General features: G+C 41.7%; 2 protein-coding genes across 2 annotated transcripts in view; one reads left to right on the top strand and one right to left on the bottom strand.

Moving 5' to 3' along the window:
* The window catches only part of cyfip1 (cytoplasmic FMR1 interacting protein 1), a 41,173-nt gene that overhangs the window by 927 nt on the left and 16,819 nt on the right, over positions 1-23,427 (bottom strand). Inside the window, exons 8-30 of the mRNA XM_050054114.1 lie at positions 23,006-23,134; positions 22,763-22,867; positions 21,476-21,567; positions 21,096-21,213; positions 19,885-20,007; positions 19,558-19,683; positions 19,310-19,476; positions 17,826-17,973; positions 16,744-16,897; positions 16,476-16,632; positions 14,827-14,923; positions 14,087-14,163; positions 13,038-13,146; positions 12,819-12,938; positions 12,516-12,715; positions 11,710-11,797; positions 5,039-5,182; positions 4,274-4,364; positions 3,589-3,719; positions 3,237-3,309; positions 1,732-1,826; positions 1,342-1,580; positions 1,097-1,244 (exon numbers count right to left, since the gene is read on the bottom strand). Coding sequence (XP_049910071.1) covers positions 1,097-1,244; positions 1,342-1,580; positions 1,732-1,826; positions 3,237-3,309; positions 3,589-3,719; positions 4,274-4,364; positions 5,039-5,182; positions 11,710-11,797; positions 12,516-12,715; positions 12,819-12,938; positions 13,038-13,146; positions 14,087-14,163; positions 14,827-14,923; positions 16,476-16,632; positions 16,744-16,897; positions 17,826-17,973; positions 19,310-19,476; positions 19,558-19,683; positions 19,885-20,007; positions 21,096-21,213; positions 21,476-21,567; positions 22,763-22,867; positions 23,006-23,134 — 2,931 coding nt within the window. The remainder of the gene's footprint in view (positions 1-1,096; positions 1,245-1,341; positions 1,581-1,731; positions 1,827-3,236; positions 3,310-3,588; positions 3,720-4,273; positions 4,365-5,038; positions 5,183-11,709; positions 11,798-12,515; positions 12,716-12,818; positions 12,939-13,037; positions 13,147-14,086; positions 14,164-14,826; positions 14,924-16,475; positions 16,633-16,743; positions 16,898-17,825; positions 17,974-19,309; positions 19,477-19,557; positions 19,684-19,884; positions 20,008-21,095; positions 21,214-21,475; positions 21,568-22,762; positions 22,868-23,005; positions 23,135-23,427) is intronic.
* On the top strand, positions 6,949-11,492 carry LOC126396220 (fibronectin type III domain-containing protein 9). The gene is made up of 2 exons (XM_050054117.1): positions 6,949-7,337; positions 9,227-11,492. The coding sequence occupies exon 2, from the start codon at positions 9,297-9,299 to the stop codon at positions 9,933-9,935; it is 639 nt and encodes a 212-aa protein (XP_049910074.1). The 5' UTR covers positions 6,949-7,337; positions 9,227-9,296; the 3' UTR covers positions 9,936-11,492.

Here is a 23,427-nt window from a genome sequence, read left to right as displayed (position 1 = left end):
AGACTCAAACCTGAGCGGCTGCGGTAAGAACTCGGCTAGAGATCAACGATATTGGATTTTTTTTTACCAATATCCAATATGTGGATATGTAACAACTTATTTTACCAATACCTGATACTGATACCAATATATGCACTTTTTTCCTTATCTAACTCAAGTGACAATCAATATAATCAATGGCCGATAAGGCCTTCCTCAAAACTTAAGGCAAGGCATTTAAACGTGACCGAGAGAAACTGTATCTAGGATTTAATATCCCAGTCTGTCAGTGCCGGTGTTCTCAAACGCACACCTTCAGGCTGTAAAAGAAGATGGCATGATTTTAAGCAGAGGACAAAAGATAAACTATTGTTTGATGCACTTACTTGACCACCAACTCTTAGAAGACAGCAATAATTTCATATATTTTTTTATATTCAGTTCAATCAAACTCAAGTTTGTTTGCCCCTTAAATGCGTTTTGTTTGGGCAGGTGTGAACACAGCAATCACACCCAGGTGCACACCAAAACAACTGGACCAAGTCCTTCTTGAAGAGGTGGTCTCAGTCCGGTTACAAAGGAACACTGAGAACACGAACCAACTCCAGGCAATCATTCAACTTTGTAACCAAATTAGTCAAAGTAAGACTCTAGGTCTGAGAGCACCCTTAGTGTCTTGTGCTTAGAGACAAAGTCGACTTAACAAAATTAGTCGTGTTTTGGTGAAACAACCGTAAATTTTGTGCAGTAAAAGTAAACTTGCCGCCTTTTACAAGCTGATAGGGTTAATGCCACATAAAGGATCAGGGTAAACTGAAGCACAGAGCCTCTTCACAGCCACACTGCAAAACACCTCTGCTGCTGCATCTTAAAAATATTCTTTCTACAGCTGAAGTACAATAGTATGATACAATATCTGAATCTAAATGGAATGATTCACATCACTTGATACAGATGATATGACAACGTAAAGTGCTGCACTAATTGTTTTAATTTGCTCTCCTCAGTTTTATGATGCAATTTAAAAAATGCCTGAAAGTCATACAAAAATGACACTTATAAGACTGCAAATGTGATCTTCCATTATGACAATATTGCTAATCTTCCTCCAACTCACCACGCTCTTGATGACCTCGTCCTTGCCGTCGTGCTTCTGCACCTTGAGAAGGTGGTAGCTGAAGTCGAGGATGTCAAAGCGCCTGTGCTGTCCCAGCAGGGCAATGATCATGCAGCCGGCCCAGTGAAGGCCGTCTCCGAAGCACTGCCTGTGAAGCAGAGATGGGGGTGTGTGAGTAAAACGTGGTGCTTTAAAATCACGTGGTGAGAGGATGTGGTGCAGATGTCGTGTGCTGCTGCACTCACTCCACTGTGAACTCGTGGGCTCCCACAGGGATGCAGTACACAAACTGCATGGCGCTCCACAGACGGTGGAACTCCACACATTCGTCCACGTGCATCACGCCGTTGCTGGGCAGCGGACCGCGCCAGATGGGGTCGTCCAAGAAGCCTCGCACACGTGTGAGGATGACCTCGAACATGGACAAACCGCAGCACAGCCTCTCTTTGGTCAGAAGGTCGCCCTCGCGAGCAATGGCTATTTGCTTAAAAAAAGAAGTGAGGCAGGAGATGAATAAAAAATAAACAAACTGAGGGCTGTGATATCAAACAGATCAAAATCTTTCACATGTGACATGATAACAAAGCTGACTCAGCAGTGAACTCAGTAAAGACAGCTCCTGGTCATAGCTGTACCTGCGGGGTGCCGAGGCGCTCTATCAGTGGAACCAGATGCAGCGCTGTGTATTTTGCCTCCAAGCGCTTCATCTTAGCATCCAGGCGTTCTCCCTCTGCACACAGCATGGAAAAGAAAAGTGTGACAAGATGAGTCTGGTGATATTCTATATTTTTATTCTTGTCAACAAATCAACATAGTACAGTGTGTGTATCCAAACCCTGATAAAGTTTATTCCTCTGTGCTTCAGAGCTCCATTGTTGTCTGAAAACACCCAATGAGCTGTTGAATTAGGTGACATGTTGCTCCATGAAGCATGAACCAAGCGGCAACCTCTGAAGCTAAAAACTGAAGCCAACAGAGAAGTGCAGTTCCTCTAATGGCCACTTGAGGCTGACTCTAAAAGTGAGTGAATCTCCATAGACTCCCATATTAAAATGTCCAACTTTACAGCAGAAAAAAACATGTTTACAACCTGGTACAAAAAACATTTTTGGTCTTTATAGCCAATTCAGCCTTGATGACAATTGGACAGGGGGTGAGCTTTTATATAACTCACCTTTTTAAATGTTATTAAGGCTTGAAGTATAACATAATTAAGGGCGTGGCTGATTTGAGTGACGGGTGGGTGCCATCCGTTGACAAGTAACTACCACAGCCAACAGCGCTGGATAGGTAATGTAACCAAGGTTTAAACCCAAATAATCATAGCTGTCGCTGTTTCAGTGTGTTGTTCAGTCCTTCTAAAGAGTCGGATATTCAGATTTTTTATTAAGCACATTTTGTTTTAATTTTTAGGCTGATTTTCGCTGGCAAAAATTAGCATTAGCATCACCACAATTAACTGTATACTGTGAATGCACTGTGCTAACCAAGCTAGCAGCTAGCATTACAGTTAGATCCAGCCTCTCATCCAAATATGGTCATTTCTTGCTCCAAAGATCCAAGACGGTGACGACCAAAATGCCAAACTGAAGGCCTCAACCCGAAAGATGACATCACTTTGGCTACGACCATTAAATTATAAAATCTATGGCACTAATGAGTGTATTATATTTGTATTACTTGTGGCTGGAAACAGTCCCTACCAAATGCACTATTCCTTTATTAGTCATTATTATTCATTCATTCATTTTCCATAACCGCTTATCCTGTTGGGGGTCATCGGGGGGCTGGAGCCTATCCCAGCTGACATTAGGGAAGAGGCAGGTACATTTAATGGGAGACTGGTGGAGAGGTGAGAAAGTTGCTAAGGTTTGCACTTCCTTCTCTTGTTCTCTTATCATTCGTCATGCCATTTCTGCCACTATGTGTATGAACGAGTGAAACACCATGGGTGCCCGGCAGGAAAGACCGTCTGAAAATGTGTTCCATTATCCCCACATTTCAATGATTACTGCTGACTTTCATTTCTCGCAGTGAATGCCGGCCTTCTTTGTGTGTAAGCATTTGACACAGCTACTGTACAAACACTTCAGAAGGACCTCTGCACTTCAAAATAAACTGTGCTCTCTCTTGGATTTACCTTTGACATGAACTCTTGGAAGAATGTTCTGGAAAGGTGCAGCGTGCAGCAAATCACAAACTTCTTCCTGTGACTGTGAGAAAGACGCAATCAGAGTCAAAACACAGACATAAAAAAGGTATGAAAGACATTTGAATTGCATTCAGAGGAAGTGATATTCTCCAGATAAATGCAATCCTGTAAATAAATCTATCCAAGGTTATATCAGAAGACTGACGCACAACCTGCTCAGTGATTGGAACATGGATGTGATGTCAGTGCAGTGACACACCGCAAGACTATCTAAGAAATCAACTCCACGCATCACATTTGCATCAAAAATGGAGATTTAGTTATAACTTGAGATCTGTACCAGACTCTGCTCGCTCAGCAGACAGAACAGCATGGCGTTGCCCACTTCCCTCAGGTTCTGGAAACACACTGTCTTGAGCTCAGCGTACTCAACAATGTCCTTTAGCTGATGGTGAAAGAACTCCAGGATACCTGAAACAAAACAACACAGTCTAAATATCTCATCTCCCACCTTATTTCATATCTGTCACACAGTTTACCAGCCCTCCATGTTCTATCACTTCATAGAGGTTTGATGCTATGTTATTGGCTGAAGGTGTTTTCACAAAAGTTTGTTTCAATAACAGTGTGACTGGTGTCTCTCGCATTTCAAAGCTTCAGTTACTTTAAATTAGCTTATTGTTGGCACAGCCTGGTTCTTTTATGAGGAGTGCGACCTCCAGACTGACCCGCAGGGACATTTTGGTGACCAGTTCCTTTCAGTTTCAGACTGTGGTTTGAAATAAAAGATGTCTGTGGGATTTGAAAAATGAAGTGAAGTAACAACGTCCAAATTAAAGGCATGACTACGCAAGGTTTTTTCATGTTCGTCATTTAAGTGCATTTAACAGACGTACAAACGAAATTAGATAAAATTATGATCATAGCAATGAACCTTGAGTCTTTTTTATGCACGCTTTCATGACTTTAACTGATTGTTGGTGCATTGATCAATCTTCCAGTTAGCAGACTACATGGCCTCTTACCTGGGGAACCATACTCGTGGCGGGGAAGTCGGCAGATCTTGGGCATCACCTCCATCAGGGTCTTCACATACTGCATTATGGTGCCCTGAAGCTATAAAACAAAAGGAGAGCATTAAACGGCAGCATATACAGTTCAAATATTCAGTGAAAGGAATACTTCACCCCTGAGTGATTAGTTGTGTATCAATTATTCATCCCGTTTAACAGTGAATTCTTGAAGAAAACTTTGGTTTTCTCACCAGCCTCTGGCAAACGAAGAATCCAGAAACAAAGAAAATTCTTGATGAACGGAAGTCATAGGGGTCCGTGTTTAATAACAGCTGATAAAAACATCCGTTGACAAGCAATGAGCAAATGGCTGGATAAATGGTACTTGGATAATACTGCATGAGTTGTGTAAGAATTTGTAAACTGATTGTTAAACACAGACTCCTACGTCTTCAGTTCTTGGATTCTTCGTTCACCGTGGAGGCAAGTGAGAAAAACCAAGTTGTTCAGCGTAACACGGGGTGATGAACTGATACATTTGGAGGATGAAGTATTCCTTAAAGAGGAAACCATGAAGAACAGACACACACACACACAAACAGATCCATTGTTTATTTAGTATATGATGATGATGACATCAGTCTCATTCATAACTAACAAGGAAAGCAACCTCTTTAAACCTGCCTTACAATCAACCTCTCTTCTGGAAGCAGGAAGTTCCAGTAATGAAACTACACCCCCCCGACACACACCTTCACTGCTCACTGTCCTACTCACCAGGCTTTTGACCACCTTCAGCAGTTCCTCCATCACCACAGCGATGCCCTGGTAGCCCAGCAGTCTGCACATGACCTTGATGTGCGGGGGACCCAAAAAGTTCCTGTAGCTGCCAAATATGCTGCTGTACGCCAGATTCAAGGTCTGCAATCAGAGGACAGACAGGTGGTGATGAGAAGTCAAACACTTATTCTATCACTAGGATAAACATTGTATGCTTTCGTCACCCATAATGCAGGTTGAGATATTCCACTCAATAAATTAAATTTCTAACTGAATGGGAGCGCTAGATGAAAAAGTCAGGGATCACCAAAGTCATTAGAATTCATCCTCTGTGGACCAGGAATGTACAAAATTTCATGGCAACCCATCCTATACTTTCTGAGATATTTCCATCTGGAAATGGTGAACCAACCAACCCACATGACCATCCATGGAGTCACAACAGTAGTGTGGCTAAATACAGTATTCGACATGAGATCATCAATAAAAATAGGCGCATCATCCCAAATTACAAATACACTTCTCAGTGCAAATCTGTACTGTGTTGTCACAACAATAAATCTTTGAATTTCCTGGCACCCTGCCTGGTAGATGATGAGACATCTTGTGTGCAAAGTTATGATTTCAGCCTGAGGGCAGCAGCAGGAAGCTCATGGAGCGTTCCAGATTCAAAAGATAAACTTCACATCAATCTGCCTCTTAAATTTTGGTATTTTATTGTGTACAAGCGACAGTATTTGCTCAATGGGAACACCAGTGTCAGGGGATCACTCGCAACATTAGGAATTATCCTCTGGGGACCATGAATATCCAGTAAATTCAACGACAATCTGGCCAGCAGCTGTTGAGAGACTTTGCTGCAGAACAAATGGTTCCACAGATGGATTGACCAACTGAACATTTCAGATCCTCTCCACACCCTGTCGCTAGCTTTTCAAAATACCAGAAAAATGACCAAAGCAGAGTCCTGAACAAGTCTGATTTTCAAAACTCAGTCCCGAACCAGATCCGTAACGTGCAATACCGCACCCGTTCTGCCACGTTCAATCCTTGCCTCGACCCGAAACAGCAAGTCCTATAATAACCATGGGCTGGTAAATACATTCCATACATTTGAAACTAGTTTATTTTAAAACAAAGTTAATTTTGGAAATAAAATTTAAACAAATGTTTTTTTTACTTATTCATGATACTGACCAGCACATAGTCAACTTGCCCTTTAGTAACACACCTGATTAAAGCAGCTCCCATATTCGAAATGGTGCAGAAGGCAGAGCCGACACACAAAGTCAGCAGTCACAGGATTAAAACGTGAAAACACTTAATTAAATTCATGATAACTGTAACTTAATTTTAATAAATTTTTCATCCAACGTGTGTGATTCGACCTGTATGTCCCTTTTTTTCACCCAGAACCGAACCTGGGCATAAAATTAAGACAAAACACATCTGGGAATCACCCAGGAGGTACCTGACCAGATACTGGAATATGGACCAAAGTGCTAGTCAATCTACCACAGTTTCCACAGGTCTTTTGTTGTTCCAGTGTCCGCCATTTCCACTACTAGGGATAAAGACTGCGAAGAACTTACATTGATAATCTCTGACAACTGGGGATAGCTATAGAGGAAAACAAAACAGCTCTCCTCTCCCTATTTTGGGTGTGCAACATTCGATGCACGTCTTTGTGTCGTAAATCGAGCCTTCACTTTCCTGGGAGATCGTACTCTGTGGCAGACAGAACTGCACGGTGAAAGAGAGGCTTATAGCAAACCAATCAAAATACAGATGGTGTCATAACTCTACAGCTATTACATAGTCCTATCAACATTTGCTTCATAATGATAAAGGAAAAAACAATGATATCTGTAGGTGAACTAGCAGGATAAAAAAGTAGGGACAAAAAAAAAATCAGAGAGGCTAAATTAACAACCATTTAAAAAGATTTTTATTACATATAATGACCCATTTGGATCTACACACTCTTCTCTAAAATCCACTGCATGAGACTCGCTCTCTCCCCCGTCTGTCGGCAGAGAGTTGAAGCTGCTGCTGCTCTAATCCAGCAGCACTCCCACTTAATGTGGCAGCAGCGGAGACAAGGACACACCGATCTCTGGTCCACTCCTGAGATTGAAAAGCGACACGGCAGCACCCAGCGTCAGAGCTCTTGATACAGTGACAGTGGAATAGATCTAAGATGACTGAATAGCAGGACCACAGGACGGTCTACCCGAACCAACACCTGAGGCACCACAGATTGGTATGGTCAACACGTGCTCGCTGTGTTTTTCTGGTAAGTCAAGCTTTAAATAGATGACCACTAATTATTCTCCTAACACGGCTCATTACCATAAAGATAATCATGTTTTGTTGCAGCTGATGCAGCAGGAAAATATGTGAAAGGTGCATTTCCTAAATCTTATTAGTGGATAAATGAAAGTATCTCAGCAGTGACTGGTGATAAAAAAGCCAGATGTAAGCTTGCTGGCTTGACTTGAATTATATGACATAAAAATATTCTAACACTGATTTAAAACCAACTATTCTTGTGAGATTATCTGTGTCTGAAATATTACTGCTTTAAGATTTAATATGATGGCTTATTTAGAAATGTAAAAATACAGAGTATTGAGCAGAAACAACACAACTGTGCCTTGTTCCTAAAAAATATTGATTTATTAATACACAATGATTCTGAATTTTTTTAAATGGTGTCAATATTAACTTTCCACAGGATCGATACACTGATACCAGCCGCACCTTATCGCTTTAATTATTAATTTTGACTACAGTCATTCTGTTGGTCTCTGCCACTAACCACAAAGAGGAAATTTATAGCCTTGTTGTATTAATCTTTTGATAAAAAATCTAAATTTCATGCCATCAATGTCAATTTTCCCCCTGTGGTACTGAAAATGGTGTCGATAATTAGTTATAAAATGTTGGATCGCAATTAGAAATTCTGTTTAAACACAAAGAGAGCATCAAAACCTCTCAGCGTCAGTTCATTTGGAAAGATGCAAAGTGAACACTTTAATTAATTATTAACTATTTCAAATAAAAAAATAAGTTGAGAAAATAACATTTTAACACTTGAAAGTCTTCTCTTACCACCTGACGTCTGTTTTAAGTCCAGAACAAGCTTTTATTTTTAATTTTACAAATTTTTTTTTTAACTAATTGTTCATTGGTTTTAAGACAATTAGCGCAGCAAATTCAAGAACAACATACAAATTGTTTAACAACTTCAATTGTCACTGTCCACAAATGACAAAGAAAGGGTAAAAAAACAAACTTTAGAAAAGTATTCTATGAGTTTCAATAAATATGACAGTTAACACAAAGCTAAAGCCACTGGTCGTCCTGTTCAGGCCTGACCAGCTGGTTTTTAACTGCTCAAGGTTGTCAGATCGTCACCTGTTCCGTTGCAGGTGACTCAACAGCACAGATGAGCCGCTTCACAAATCATTCTGCATTATGTCATTTGCTCAACATCTGTGCTCACCCTATCCTGGATCACACAGGGGCAAAAGCTCCGTCAGAGCATCTACCACCTGATGCACCTTCCTCCAACTCCTTTAAATCTATTTTTAAAAACACTTCAAGAGACCAGCTCTCTGAGACAACTTCCAAACCACAGGAGCAGCGAACTCAGAGGCCCTTTCCCCGTTTCAAGACTAACGCTGGGGACAGATAGCAAGAGCAGGTCTAGCAAAGACCTACTAGCAAAGCATGTCAGAGCGAAGATAATAGCTTCCGTTATTGTTCACGATATCACGACATCAATATGATATAGATATATTGCTCAGCCATAGCCTCAAGATTTGTTATTGACTGTAATGGTCTGTGGTAAACTGTATCTAAGGAGAGCAGGCACTGAGAAAATGCGAGCATAATGCAATTACATCTTTTATCACCTTTGTGTTTCTATTATAGACACAGGTGAGTCGGGATTCGGCTCAACTGTCATCTAAACAATCTGCAATCACACCAAACAATCAACACAACACCGACAAACCTGCTGTTTACATGCTGATGTAATGACTACTTGTTCAGTGACGGAGGCTCAGTAAATAAGCTCTGAGCTGCGAGGAACAAAAATGAGACACTGCTGGGAAAAAATGAATCTGAAATTCTCCTGTCAGTATCTCACTCTGTGTTATTGTTATCTGTCTTTTCCAGACTTTGATATCTGAGGAAATACTTCACTCATATCAACTTGGCTCTCCAAGCAGACCGACAGCCTTGCATCATGGGGGTTGCGGTCTATAATATCTCTGCCACCTCAGCCAGAGTGAGCTGGCCGTCGTCCCCCAGCTGCCTGGACACCTTCTACAGCGTCATGTACGACCCAAACTGGAACAGCCTGCTCATGGGCTACAAGCGCAAGAGCTTCATGCACGAGGAACGCATCCCCGTCAGTCAGACCAGCACGCACCTGGCAAACCTCCTCCCCCAGACCGCCTACTTCCTGTGTGTGACGTGTCAGGCGGCCAATCCGGTGCGGGACCAGTGCCAGGTGTTCAGCACTCCGAGTGACAGCAGCGAAGGTCACGACAGGGCCGGTTGGGAGCTCGCCATGGGCGTCTGGCTGACCTGCTGCATCTTGCTCCTGGTCATCGCTGGCGTCCTGTTGTGGGGATGTCTCCACACCATCTGCTCCCTCCCCGGTCAGGCCGCAGACAGCTGCCATGTCATGACCAACTCATCCCGCCAAGATATGTCCGGATCCGGACGCCTCTACACTCCCAGACGCACCAGCGAGGACAGCGGCAAACGCGGCAGCATCATGCAACCCTCCCTTCTCTCGACGCAGAGTGCTGGCCACATAATTACCCAGGACCACGAGCTGAGGACATTCGCTAAGCTGTCTGGCACCGAGCCAGCATGAATCAACTGGATTGAGGTCATCATAGCATTGTTTTGCTTGGCCTGAACTGCCCCTGAGGGGGTTTTTATCCACAGATAAAAATCTACAGAACCGAGGGGAGTGTCATGGAGAAAAATAAACTAATCTGTGCTCTTGAATTACTAATTCGCGTGCACGCATTACTGAATTCCTGCTCTTGAAACATTTTTATTACGCTCACACACACTGTATCATCTGTTCCTCCACAGTCGGCCAAACTGCAACCAAAACACTGAGCGCTCCATTTACATGTATTAATTCATTGTGCATAAAACCAGTTTGAGTCTGACAACTAACAAGGCAACATCATCATCATCAGTTCTAAATCATATTAAGTTTTATTATTTGGAATCAGGGAGTGGGGCAAAATATTTTAGCCCCTCAGAAGCCTCAGCTGTTGGCTGCACCCTGGTGTTAATTAATGCACGGGAGAGCCTCGTGTGCAGGAGGCAGGGTTGGGCATATTTACCAAAAAAATATACGATGGAATTGTGCCTGATCGTCAGCAACAGACACTGATGCATCACTGTGCTTAAAATAGCTTATAGGTCAATAGAGTAAGAGCGCAGGCTGTACACAGCTTTCTGTCTCCGTCTCTTCTGCACGTCAACGAGCACTGAACTCCGATTCTGTGACAGTTTTAATGTGTTTTGATATTTAACTGTAAGCTCTGATAAAAACATCTCCAACAGGACTGGACGTCTGACTCGGCATCATGTTTTACTCAGTCTCACATTGCCAGACTTACAGTATCTCCACACTTTATCCTTAAAATGCCGGGCTGAACCCATCAAAATTCTGCGATAAGGGAGAAAAATGCTCTGGGTTGTTTGTATGTTCTTTAAACCAGCAGTTCCCAACTGGTCCAGCCACAGGGTCCAGGTTTCTTCTTAGTCATTAGTTCAAAGTCCACACAGTTTAATACACTCAACGTCACACTTGCATTTGGCCACGTCATAGAGCTCGTTTGCTGTTTCTGTCAAGTAGCCACCCACTAGCTTCTCACTCTACAGCAAGAAACAGTGCTTCAAAATAAAAGCTCTGTGCTGGAAATTTAACCGCACTTAAAAATAAAGTGTGTTTTTACAAACTTGACATGTTCATGAGTCACTTGTGGTCCGTTAAGAAAGGACCTGTGACCCACCAGCTGGGAACCACTGCTTCAAACCAATCATAATCACTGAAAGAGAGGGAGAATTTGGTGTGAAATAGGCAGCCAATAGCAGGCCTATACGCACAGTCTACATCCTGTGAGTCAGACTGTGTCTTGCTTTATGACATCTGATTTATGCACATAAGGTTTCTCAACTTAAATTGAAAGCACAATATTTTTCTCCATGACGTCTCCTGGGCTCTGTGAAATCCTATATGTGTTTGGGAGATATAAAATGTTTTCACAGAGACAGTTTAAACTGAAATCTTGATGCGCCACTTCAGAGTTTTTAGTGATAGATGTTTTACATTTTATCCTGTCTACACTGAATGTTTCTCTTGTAAATAAGAAGCTCATGAAAGACATTTTTATCAGTGTTCACTTTTACATTTTGTCCCCATTTACCCTGCACATGTTTAAATACTTGTCACACATCTTCTACCATAATGATGCTTTCCTGCTTGTACTCTACAGATATATCTACTGATGAATGTTTGGCTTCAACATGTGGACTCAAGAGAAGTCAGCCAGAAATCAATAAAAATATCTTCCACTCATGGACTCCAATAAAATAAAGTGATGTTAATAAAAAAGTGCACTGACCTTTGACCCGTACAGGTACTGGGGCTGAGCGTTGGGCGGCTTGTCCCTCTGGAACTCCTGAGAGAAGGGCAGGACGGTGCGCACAAACCTGAACACACACACATAGATTAATCAGACATGTGTCGCTACCATCAAAAACATCAGGCTGCACACAGCAGTAATATCACTGCCACCCCCTGCAGTATGCATTGACAGGAGGTTTACATACACACTTGTATGGGTTGCCACCCTCAGTGCTGCTGTAGATGATTTCGCAGCAGTGTTGTGTGCATTGTCATCAAAGACACAAGTAAGCAAACAGCAGAAATACAAGACGTACAAACCAAACACTGAACATTAAACATTTGTGGCTTATACAGCGGCCAAGCAAGTTCGCAGACTACATGGCTGCTACGGATTATCTTAACCCCACTGAGAATGCCTCCTCTTCATCCACAGATTGGAAAGTTTCTCCTCTGGCTGGGATCCTCTATAGTACAAACATCAGGGATTTGGTTCCATATGAACAGCATTTCTTTTTGAAATGTTTGTCTGAGGCTGAGCAGCTGATTTACAAGTTGATGCTGGCACTGAATGCTTGTATTAAGTAGGTAAAGGGTCACAGTACCTGTGCGGGCCAGAGTTACCCTTAATTGATTGGTTAATGTAACTAACAAATGGCCATTAATCATGCTGGCAGGAATTCAAGTTTTGTATTATATCTCTTTAAAAATGTCAGAGTTAATTAGCTAAGTATCAAACCACCAGTGTGCTCTAACTCCAGGAAGGACAAGCGAAGTATTGGCAGCAACCCCAAACTAACGTACCTGTTGGTGGAGCCGTTGTAGCAGTAGTTGGGCAAGAAGTCGTAATTGAGTTCCCAGAAGACGTGCAGTGTTATCCGGCCGTAGGGAGCTGACACGTTGTGGTTGGCCTCGCGGAACATGGCGTCAAAGCTGTCCAGAGTCAAGTACTTACTGAGGAGCTTGTGTGTCATGCGGTTGATCTCCAGAAGACCTTCCAGTTCCTTTAAGCAGACAGAAAAATAGTCCACAACTGTACACCGATGCACATGGTAGACACTGATAGCAAGGGTGTTATTTATCCAAAAAAGATTAACATGAACAAACCATGATGGAGGTGAGGTCCTCACTCTCAAAGCGATTGATGGCCAGCTCTAGAGACTTGTGAAGGGCAGCGGAAACCCTCTGAGTGATGAGCCTGTTCAGATCAATGGAGCGGCCTAGAAGCTGAGATTATCGAACAGTTAGTCAGACACAACAATGGCATCAAAACATCAAAGGCAGCAGCACAGAGCGAACAAAATGCACCATTGGCACAGCACATACCTGGACGTGGCGCTGCTTCAGCAGTGTCTCGTAGCGGTTGGAGGCCGGCCAGGGAATGTTGGCCCCTTGGTTCTTGCAGTCGGTTCTCAAACGTTTGTCAAGCAGAAGACTGAAGGATTCAAAAACAGAGGAAGCATTAAAGAGTGTCCATAAAAGTGTGATTCCATGTTTTAAAACAATATCTTGTGAAATGAAGCGCATCACAACCATGGTTCGCAACCTCGACCCACATCCCCATCAGATTAACTCGAGAACTCTTAACTGACACGGTGTTAATTTCTACCTGATTTCAGATCATATTCCTGCTGAACAGATTTTCATTTAGGAGCTTTAGCTGATTTCTCACAGTAGAAAGCACCACTATTCTCCATTACAGCTGTTCCCTAGCTGCAATGACGTTGCAGAGGTGATTGGCTGGTGCTAACCCTTAATGCGCTGACGTGACAAGTACTTGCCAGTCACAGCACAGTAGAGTGGCACTAGGCAGAACACGCTTGGGAAAAAAATTATGCAACACACCGAGATACTTAAGACCCTGAAATGCTGATCAATCAGAGCAGAGTCTGCTTTTTCGGAGGAGGGCTAACTCAGAGCATCTCAGACAGAGGCTGAATACAAACCCAAAAATGAGCATAATAGGTCTATTCTCAATATGTTCATACTTGACATGAGTAAACTTACATTAAATTAAAGTAACTCATTGCTGACTTTTGGTGTCACACTGGAGACAAACAGATATCTCCTAGGCAAAGTCCTGTGTTAGTGTGACCAATCCATCCACCCTGACTTCCTCCCTGCCCAACCTTTACACTTCAATCTTTACACTGAGTTACCTGACTTCCTCCTTTGCTCCTATCATATTTACTACAGCCGCTAGAGAGCGCCATCTAACAATAAACGTATTTTGAGTCGTAATAACCAGCTTGTACAAATGGCCTATGGGGTCATTTTATGGGGCACAAGTACATTTTGGGGTATAAGTACATGGAAGTAAACCCACCACATCCTTCCTAATGGAACAGTATGAAATGTACGGATATTTCACCTACCTTCCTGCTAGTATCTTGTAGTAGGCAAATATCTGATCAGCCAGCTTGTAGACAAACTGATCAAAGCACAGGTTCACCTGGAATAACAAAAGAGGTTCAAATTAACATAATAATGTTATGCTCTGAATCACCAAGTCAAATTCCTTGTAAATGCAACACTACTTGGTAATAAAACATTTCTGATTCTGGTATGTTTGAGAATACAGGTTTCAGTTTGTGACGACCATCTCAACAGGGAAGAAACTATCTGCCACTTTCTCTTTTCTTTAATTCATTTAGCATGATATTTGATGATTACTAGGGAATCGGATGAATTCAACGTGGTGTTTCAGTGATGATTTAGTAAGAAAAATAGCCATTTTCATTGGTTCGGATAACACAACAGAAACCAGATATCAACTTACAGCATGTTCCTAAACTTTCAACGCTAATTTACTGTTGCTGATTCTATTTGTTGACATGAACAATGCAAATATGTAGGCTGTCCTTTTTTCTGTTGACAACTGCCTTGACAGGCCTTGTCAACTCTTTGTTTAATTCTACCTGCATGTACTGTGTATACACACTAACAGAGCTTATTGTTACAATACAACAGACACGCAACTAAGAATATATGTTGAAAACAGATGCATAGAATTGGTTTGTGACAGCACAAGCATACATATTATGAAAATGTGACAGTCTGTGTTGTTACATCTTTATCACATCACGACCGGTACATACGCCAAATATTATATTACCTCAGCCTCAATCTCATCATAGAGAAACTGCTTCTTGAATTTGGTCAGGGCGTAGTGTGCACTGTCGTTGTACAAATCCAGGGGATACAGCACATACCTGCAGGGGAAGAAGGATTTTTTTTTTATTCCGAAGTACAGAAAGTAAAACAACCATCATATCTGTCAAACCCGATTAATTCAATCCAGATGAGTCATTCAGTCTCAGCATGCTCAGTCGGTAATGTGAAACTTAAATTGAGGTTTTACGAATTAATCGTATCAAATTTAACTTGGATTTGGACAGAAATGTATTTGTGTTCCATGAAAAGATTGCTGTCACTATTAAAACATTATATGGGTTTTTTTTTCAACAGTTGAAGAATTACAGCACTTATGATCCAGTTGATGTGCTTAATGGCTTATGTAAAAACCTGCCTGGTATCAACATAATCCTGCAGCAAAGATTTAAAACAGACATGAAAACATTCAGAGTTAATCCCATTTTTTTAGGATTTTACCCAGGGTCCTTTTTGAAAATGTAAGATTAGAGGAAATGACCACCAAAGTTTCTGAATACATCTGGCCACTCACACCACAAATAACGGCACGCAGCCAGAACTCTGTCTTATCTAAAAATTTAAAGCAGAAAATGTGGATAAGAAAAGACTAAGACACCGTGTGACATCTTACCATCAAATAGTTCTATAGAGAAATTGTTTATTCCATCAAGGGAACAATCAGTGGTTGTGGACATGAGCATTTTTAAACCTGTGTCAAATGAATAAAAACATTGATGGCAACTTGGCTATTGGGTTTGTGCAAGTTAGGATTCTCTCTGACCAATTATTGGTCTGCATTGTTTTAACTCCACCTTCTAGTATCATCTCAGCTTGAGGTGGTGCTAAAAAGTTACCAGGATACTCCAAAACGTTTGCCAATTAAGAACCAAAAAAGAGCAACTTGAGTTGCCATGCATTACAATGCAGTGGAAAGTGGCAGATGAAGCACAAAAAACACATATATTTAGAGCATTGTTGCAGCGCAAAGAGGGGATGATTTTTCTTTGGGTTTTTTGTTTTTCACAATGTTATGATTTCTCCCTCTGCAAATGAGCGTCTGAGTAATTTATTCATAGCCAACGTAATTTTCCTAAGTTGTAATCATTTTCTTAGCTAGAATGATTAATTTTTGTGATTCTGATCATATAAGATGTGCCGCTTCACGACATCATAAATGTGTCTCTCTTCATCCATGTTGCCTGCTGACTGGTCAAGAACATCTGCATTGATTTTGACCAATGAAAATAGGTTGGAGGTGGAGTAAGTGCATAAAACGTCACCAAAATAGAGCCAGGGCGAGCGGTTTTCATTTAAGCGACATGTTGCTCAGCCTTTTTGCTGAAGCAGGTTAGGACATCTTCATTGAGAAAAACTGAATCAGTCAAATGTTCACTCATGCATCGTGTCCAGTAAGGAAGAGGTGTTATGTGGCCTGTGTAAACAGCTGTATTCTTTCTTCAGACACATGTGAGATGTACAACTGAAAAACATGGCTAAAGTGTCTAAAACGCTGTAACATTTGTTAGGGTTGTGTAAAAGCAGTGGAGTACTGAAAAAATAAATGCTCCCCCACAGTCCCCCAAACAAAGAGATACTGTATGTCATCCTTACTCCATCATGGACGCTTCCTTTGTCTCCAGGATGTGGTCGGTGAGGATCCAGGGCATTGACATCTCGATGGGGAACTGGATCCTGCGGCCCATTGTGAGCTCCAGGAAGAACTCCCTGAACCAGAGCTGGGAAAGGTCACAACACTGCTGCAAGGTCTCTGCATAGAGGAAGAGGATTGTTTTACTAGAAACCCTCCATCTAACAGCAGTTATATGGCATGTGAAGGGCTCTCAAGAGCTACGAGAGTCAAACTGGTTCTTTTTCTCACCACTGAAGTTCAGCAGATGGGTGTAAAAGAAGGACTCGCGGTGAAACTTCTCAATGTCCAGGATGGTGGGGCCTTCCAGACTGCTGCGCAGAGTCTTCTTAGAGCCACTCTTGTCAGCAATGAGAGACTCCAGCATGGTCCTCACCATGTAGAGCTGCATCGGGAGAAACAGAGCAGAGCCAAAAGCCTTAGTAGATAATTATTTGCAACATAAAAAGCTTATTAGTGTCAGCTCAGTGCCTGAGAACATCACAAATCTCATTATGGGTGTAAATAGCTTGTATAAAAGCTCCTCTCTTTGTGTTGCTTCCAACATGTCACAGAATAGTCTCTCTTTAAAATGGAAATTGACAGAGAATGTTTATTTTCCTTGTATTTATTCTGGTCTTTCCACTATAGCAGACATGCATCAGCAGTAGGCTGCAGTGCATTCTCCCTTCGATTATCTCTGAAAAGCAATTTGAGTTCATCTCAGTGGGCATCACTCTTTGAGAGCCGTTTTCACGATCTCTACCACTTACTATTCAAAACACTGGAGTTTTAAATCTGTTGATTCGAGGCAGATAAACACAGAAGGTGACTGTTTAGCTCAGCTTTGTAGTCGTGCACCTGGAAAACAGATTAGTTCTTGGAACTGAGCTGTAAGCTGATAAATCTGTGTGGTTTATGCAACATAAGGGATGTGACTACAAAATGATAATGTGTGTGATAAAACATATTTTTACAGATGATTAGATAGATAGATTTAAATAGAGCCACACAAGTGCTCTCTGAGAAGACAGGCTTATTAATAACTGATCAGAAATGAAGTGAAGAACTGAGGAGAGAACAACACAGAACAGGCTGCTTTGTGCCTGAGACCTGAGCTCATATTATCTCATCCAGGGATGATTCAACGTTGACATGACCTGAGCTTGAATCTGAAGTGCTGCAGGGGCACTGTGAGCCTCATAAGCCTGATTAATGTGGACTTGCAGCAGCCTGGGTCACAGTGTGCAAGACCTTGGAGGTGTGGGAAAGGATAACGAGAGGAAAGGTTAACGAGAGGTGTGGGTGTTTCAGCAGAGGCGCAGAGGTGAGACCTGTGTACTGGAGGGCCCCACTGCACGGCGAGGAACCTTGATATCAAAGCCACCCTTCGGATCTTTTTCTCCACGGAGAGCAGGGTCGTTGTGTGGCTCCCTGCCGGTCTCCCAGTCACACACTGTCTTCCGGATGGCCTGGAGGACGCTGCAGTGAGAGGACAAGTCATAGAATGTAATGAGTTTTCTGTGCATGAGTGCAACACACACTGCAACTGTTGCAAACATATTCCATTGTGAATTATGAATGTGATGAAGTATACAGAAAACACTGTTGCTTGTGACAGATTTGACGGAGGACGTTAACTTGGTAGGATTCACTTTTTATACACTACAGAGATTACTGAGGGAGCAGCTGCACAGGAGTTTACTGGAGCATTCAGGGACATCTGCAGGAAAACAGATTCACAATCACACCCAAAATTAACACACTTCATATAAAAATGGCCTGGAAGGGATACCTTAAGCAAACATTAAAGCATTTCTAATAAACTGATGCTAATCAGAGAACCGGGGTTACATCCATAACCTTTAGTTTCAGTCCGTCTCTCGAATGTAGGTTGAATATTTTCAATTTAGTTTTCATTTAGCACGGTTTTGCTCTCCACCAGCCCCTAGGGAATATATCTGTCTCTTTGGTTGCTAAGTTTTTCCCATTGTTACCAGCTAGTGGCAAACTACATCTGTCCGCAGTCTGGTGCTACGATACAGTATGAGTTTTGTACAGCTTCTTCACTGACAACAGATGCCTGCTGCAGCCGAAATCTAAGCCACAAGAGCTGTGAGACAGAACTGTAACGTTGAGGGTCGCAAAATCAAAAAATGAGCTCATAGAGTTTATCTGTAGGTTCATCACTACAAGCAATACCCTTCACATTACGCATCTTTATTTGAGCCATTGTTATTAAAAGTGTAGCAGCTTTTAAGGTCCAGGCTTGACATTCTCCATTTTGTTTTCCTATGGCGGCACCTATGGCGATAAGCTGTAATTGCAGGTGTGTTTTTGGATCTCCCTCTCCAGAGCTCCAATAAGTGTTGCCTGTGTGACAACATCACTCTTTTCTTTGATTGGTTATAGTAACAAGTGAGTTGAAGAGCAAGTATGTTGCTTTAGCTCCACCTACCCTCTCTGGAGGACCAACCACTGCTGGGTGATAACAAACAAGTCAAATCAAGTTGACAAACGAGTCTGTGTAGCTTGTGATCTTTTTCTCTGATAATGTCACCTCTGACACGCAGTTTGTAATACAGCAAATGCAAGGGCTTCATCAGTGGGCCATACAATCAATCACTGTTAGGTTGTGTTGTGGAGCTATCAAAAGTGTTAGCCACTTTTTGATTAATAAAAACTTCTTTAACTAAATGTCTTGCATACTCAAAGACTGTCAGTCTATACAATAATATATGTGTAGGTGCTGTGTGACGATCTGCAGCTGAGATGTAAATGTGAGTACTTGAGTAACTGACTGTGATGTGATGCATACCTCTGTATGACGTTTTTCTTCTTCTTGATGGCCTGTCGCAGCGGGTCGCGCAGAGTGACTTGAGCAAAGTCCTGCAGAGCTGAGTAGATGGTGTGACGGATGGCGTGATTGAACACACTCTCCATGCGTCCCATCAACACCTGAAGTCCCTTTATCATTGCCATCACCTGCCAAAAGCACAACGTTAAACCAGCACCAAGACTATGTCATAAAATTTCTGTATGTGTGCAGGGGAAGTCGTAACTGACCTCCACGAGGGCAAACTTCTCCTCGCTTGTGTAGTTGTATCTGGTGGCTCTCTCGTACTCCTCAGCGTTGTCGGGGCATTCCTTGTTGGAGTACTTGTCGGTGGGATGAACCAGTTTCCAGGAGTACTGTGGGGAAGGTCACAAAGTGTTTAGAAGATGTGATCAACCCAAGAAACCAGCCTTAAATCATTCAGGGAAAAATGGACAATAAAGACTTCTGTAGCTTTTTGCAGTATCGAAGAATTTACTCAAGAAATAAAAAGCCATTAATACAGTCTGTTATTACTAATTTCATCTTTTCTTTCTGTATGATTTGTGCTTCCTCACCACTTCCATGACGTGAGCGCTCCACTGGGAGAGCAGCTGCATGCCCTGCAGGGCCAAGTCAAACAGCTTCCTGTACTCAGAATCAGTCTTTTGGGCTTCCTGACGTCCTGATCCAGTCACCACCTACAGAGACACAAATAAACACTGCATAAAATCCTGACTCACTCACAGTACAGGTTAGTGAGAGGAGAATCCAGCTGCAACGATTAGTCCATAGATCGACTAATTAATTGGCAACTATTTGTATAATCGAATAACCATTTAATTATTTTTTTTTTGCTGGTTTTATTCTTCTTGAATGTGAGAATTTGATGCCTTTCTTTCTCATAATAATAAACTGAATACCTTTGGATTTTTGGACTGTTGATTAGATAAAACACACTAGTTTTTAAAAATGTTATTACCAAAATGATTAATGGAAAAAATAATGGGCAGATTAATCAAAAACTAAAATAATTATCGGTTGCAGTTGGTTGATTCTGCATTTATTTAAAAATACAGCCTACAGTACTTTGATAAGCATAATATTAACCACACATTTGAGGAAATATATTCACTATCTGACTTCTTAACAAATTTGAAAATGACTGTTAACATGGTTTTTAAAATATTCACAAAAATGCAACTTGCATAATAATTTGGCAGGCAGTGTATACTGCATCATTTTGTGGTTATAAGGCCGTACGCCACCTAGCACTTGTAAAGAGTGGCGAACTGAATAACTTTGTGACTTAATGAAATACTGAGTTAAAAACCTGCAGAGAAAATTGCACCAAAGAGGACGTGATCATTAAAATGACTTTCCCATTCCCCCCAACATTTCTGTCCTCAGTACTTCAGCACTTCTGATACACACTCAGTCAGCTGCGTTTCCATCTCAACCGCACTGAGTTGTGACCCCTGAAATCCACTGGGGCAAGACATCTGCTGAAAAGCTTGTTACATCATCAGTTCAAACAGCCCTCACATAAGAAGGAGCTCTTGAAGCCTACTTGTACAAGAGATTGTTTGTCAAAGCAGCCAGGTTGTGGACGTACTTCATCTTTGTGTTTTTAAATGGGCTCATATCTGAAGGACAGGTGAACACTTGCATGTAATGTCCTGATCCACCCTTCAGCAGTATCAGCGTCTGCTCGCCTCAGAGACAATCTAACACCTTGACAATGAGTGTCAAGTGTCTCACTTTAAGCCCCATGGGTTTCAACACTAACCTCACTGTTGCTGTAACGAGCCAGCTCCGAGATGAAGCGCATGTGATCCTCGCGGATCTGAATCATCTGCTCACAAATGTTGTACTGAGGGCTGCTGGATATAGACGTGCAAGTCCATCTAGAGGGTAAGAGAGAGGAGAGGAGCAGAGTGAGGAAGACGGAGATGTGTTCTTGTCAAGAAAGACATTCACCACTGATAGGAAGAAAACAAGAATGTTCAATCACCTTGAAAAGTAAATATTTAATAGCAACAGAAATAATTTTTTTTTGTTATGAGGATGTGATCCAGATCATAACGCTGCATACACCACCTCAACAACAGAAAATGATCCTGCACTCAGAGACACATCCTGCTCATACAAAGTGTGTCTTCCTCTCACCTGGATTTGTTCTCTTCAAAGTGAGCGCTGGTCTTGATGTACCGGGACAACTCAATCTGCATGTCACCAAACAGAGGGACCACCTGCAGTTGCTGTGAACAACAAGAACACAGAGATTTGCATTTTGAATACCATATTTGAGAGTGTGAGCCCAGAGCAGAATGACTGTCACATTGAAGGGAAGAAGGGTGTGAATAACACATTGTGGAAAAATGGTAATTCTTAAAAGACTGACTGATGTGTTGAAGCCTGATTTTCCAACTGCTGGCTGTACATACATTTCCTTAAAAAGGTATTACTGGTAGTTCACACATGGCTCCTTCAGCCTAGATTCAATATTTTTTAAGACCGTTTTAATGCCACTAGAAATAGAATTTAACACCAAATTTACAAAAAACAAAACTGAGTAAAAAACATATGAACACATGGCATCACTTCCTTAGGTTAAGGGACAATTTTGCCTACATGTTTATTGTAAAATTAAACATTACTGCTTTGTCTTTGGTTGATAGGAGCACCGTTCTCTGCAATTGCTGCAGTAAGGAATCCTACCATCGGAGTACTGCAAGCCTGAAATATCACCTCAATACACAGCACTTAGCAGCGAACCTGGAGGTACGAGCCAGCACAGCCTCTAATGCTAGCGCTAGCAGTCAGCTTTGTCTAGCCACAGTCGACCAGGTGTTCAAACAGAAACTGAGTTAAGTCTACCTGTAACTAACTAACTCCCTTGCATGATGGATTGCAGTGGACTGCAGACCAGTTACAGTGGCAGAGGACAGGGGGACAATTGTGTCCAAAATCCAGCTGCTTCTGCCATATCTGCCAAATTAATCTGATTTTCAAAGTTCTCCAAGAGGACAAATTAGAAGGAACACATGATAGTTTTATAGAGCCACTTATCACTTCATGGCCACCAAACATTCGCTACAGCCTGGGGTTACTAACACCTCTTATAAAATATGAAGTAGTTATAATCAAAGACCCCCATTACCTGGAAATTACAGTAAGTATAGTGTATATGTGCAGGGAATACATTAGCGAGATATATGGTGTGGAGCTGAATTTTCTTTCCTCTCTTTTTCTCTTTGCTCCCTTCTTTTTCAGTCCAGTTGACTTCTTCTGTATTGCTTCATGCATCATGATAGCTTGTTTCTTTTTGTTTGCTTTGGTTCACCTGGGTTGGAAAATTGTTAATATATATACATATCTATATATATATATATATATATATATATATATATATATATATATATATATATTTGACATGTATGTATGAGTCTGTACCTTGAAAAACTTGTCGATCTTGGTCAGGTTAATTCTCTTCTTGGCATCTAGTTTGTAGATGTTGCTGCTGTTTCCATCCATGAGGTACAAACCAAACCCCATTACCTAAGAAATGAAACAGTGGTTATATATACAGGATGTCCAACACTGTCAACAATGCTTCAGTAAATTGCTTGAGAGATGAGAAACAGCACAGAAGCAATCATCGACCTGTCCGTGCTCGCAGGGCAGTGCTTCACTTACTTTGAGCAGCATGTGTTTCTCGTTGGGGGTGAGGTACATCTTGTTCTCGTAGTAATCGACACACAGGTTGACGATGTCCGCCAGCAGCTCCTCGTATCCATTAATCACCTCCAGCTGCTGCTGCAAAGACTGGAACACAGAACAGAATAGATCGGATAGGAAATTACTGGCCAGTAAATTCATTCTTCACGCTTTATTCATTTTAAGAGTGCATTTCCATTCACCTTTAAATCAGGATATAAATTCTGATCATAGAAAGGCAAGGAAACTGAAGCGTATCTTTGTAGCTTCAGCGTTATTCCTGACAAAACTGCAAACAGTGGGTTTATTACATGCTGTATATTACTGCATAAGTTCCACACCTCTATGGGAACCCTACAATAAGCTTAAGAAAACAGCAGCAACACAGCTGAAATGAAACA

The sequence above is a fragment of the Epinephelus moara genome, chromosome 10, assembly GCF_006386435.1.
Source record: "Epinephelus moara isolate mb chromosome 10, YSFRI_EMoa_1.0, whole genome shotgun sequence".
In the NCBI taxonomy this organism is placed as follows: Eukaryota; Metazoa; Chordata; class Actinopteri; order Perciformes; family Serranidae; genus Epinephelus; species Epinephelus moara.
Note: the sequence above shows the minus strand (reverse complement) of the source record. Positions and strands in the feature narration are given on the sequence as shown.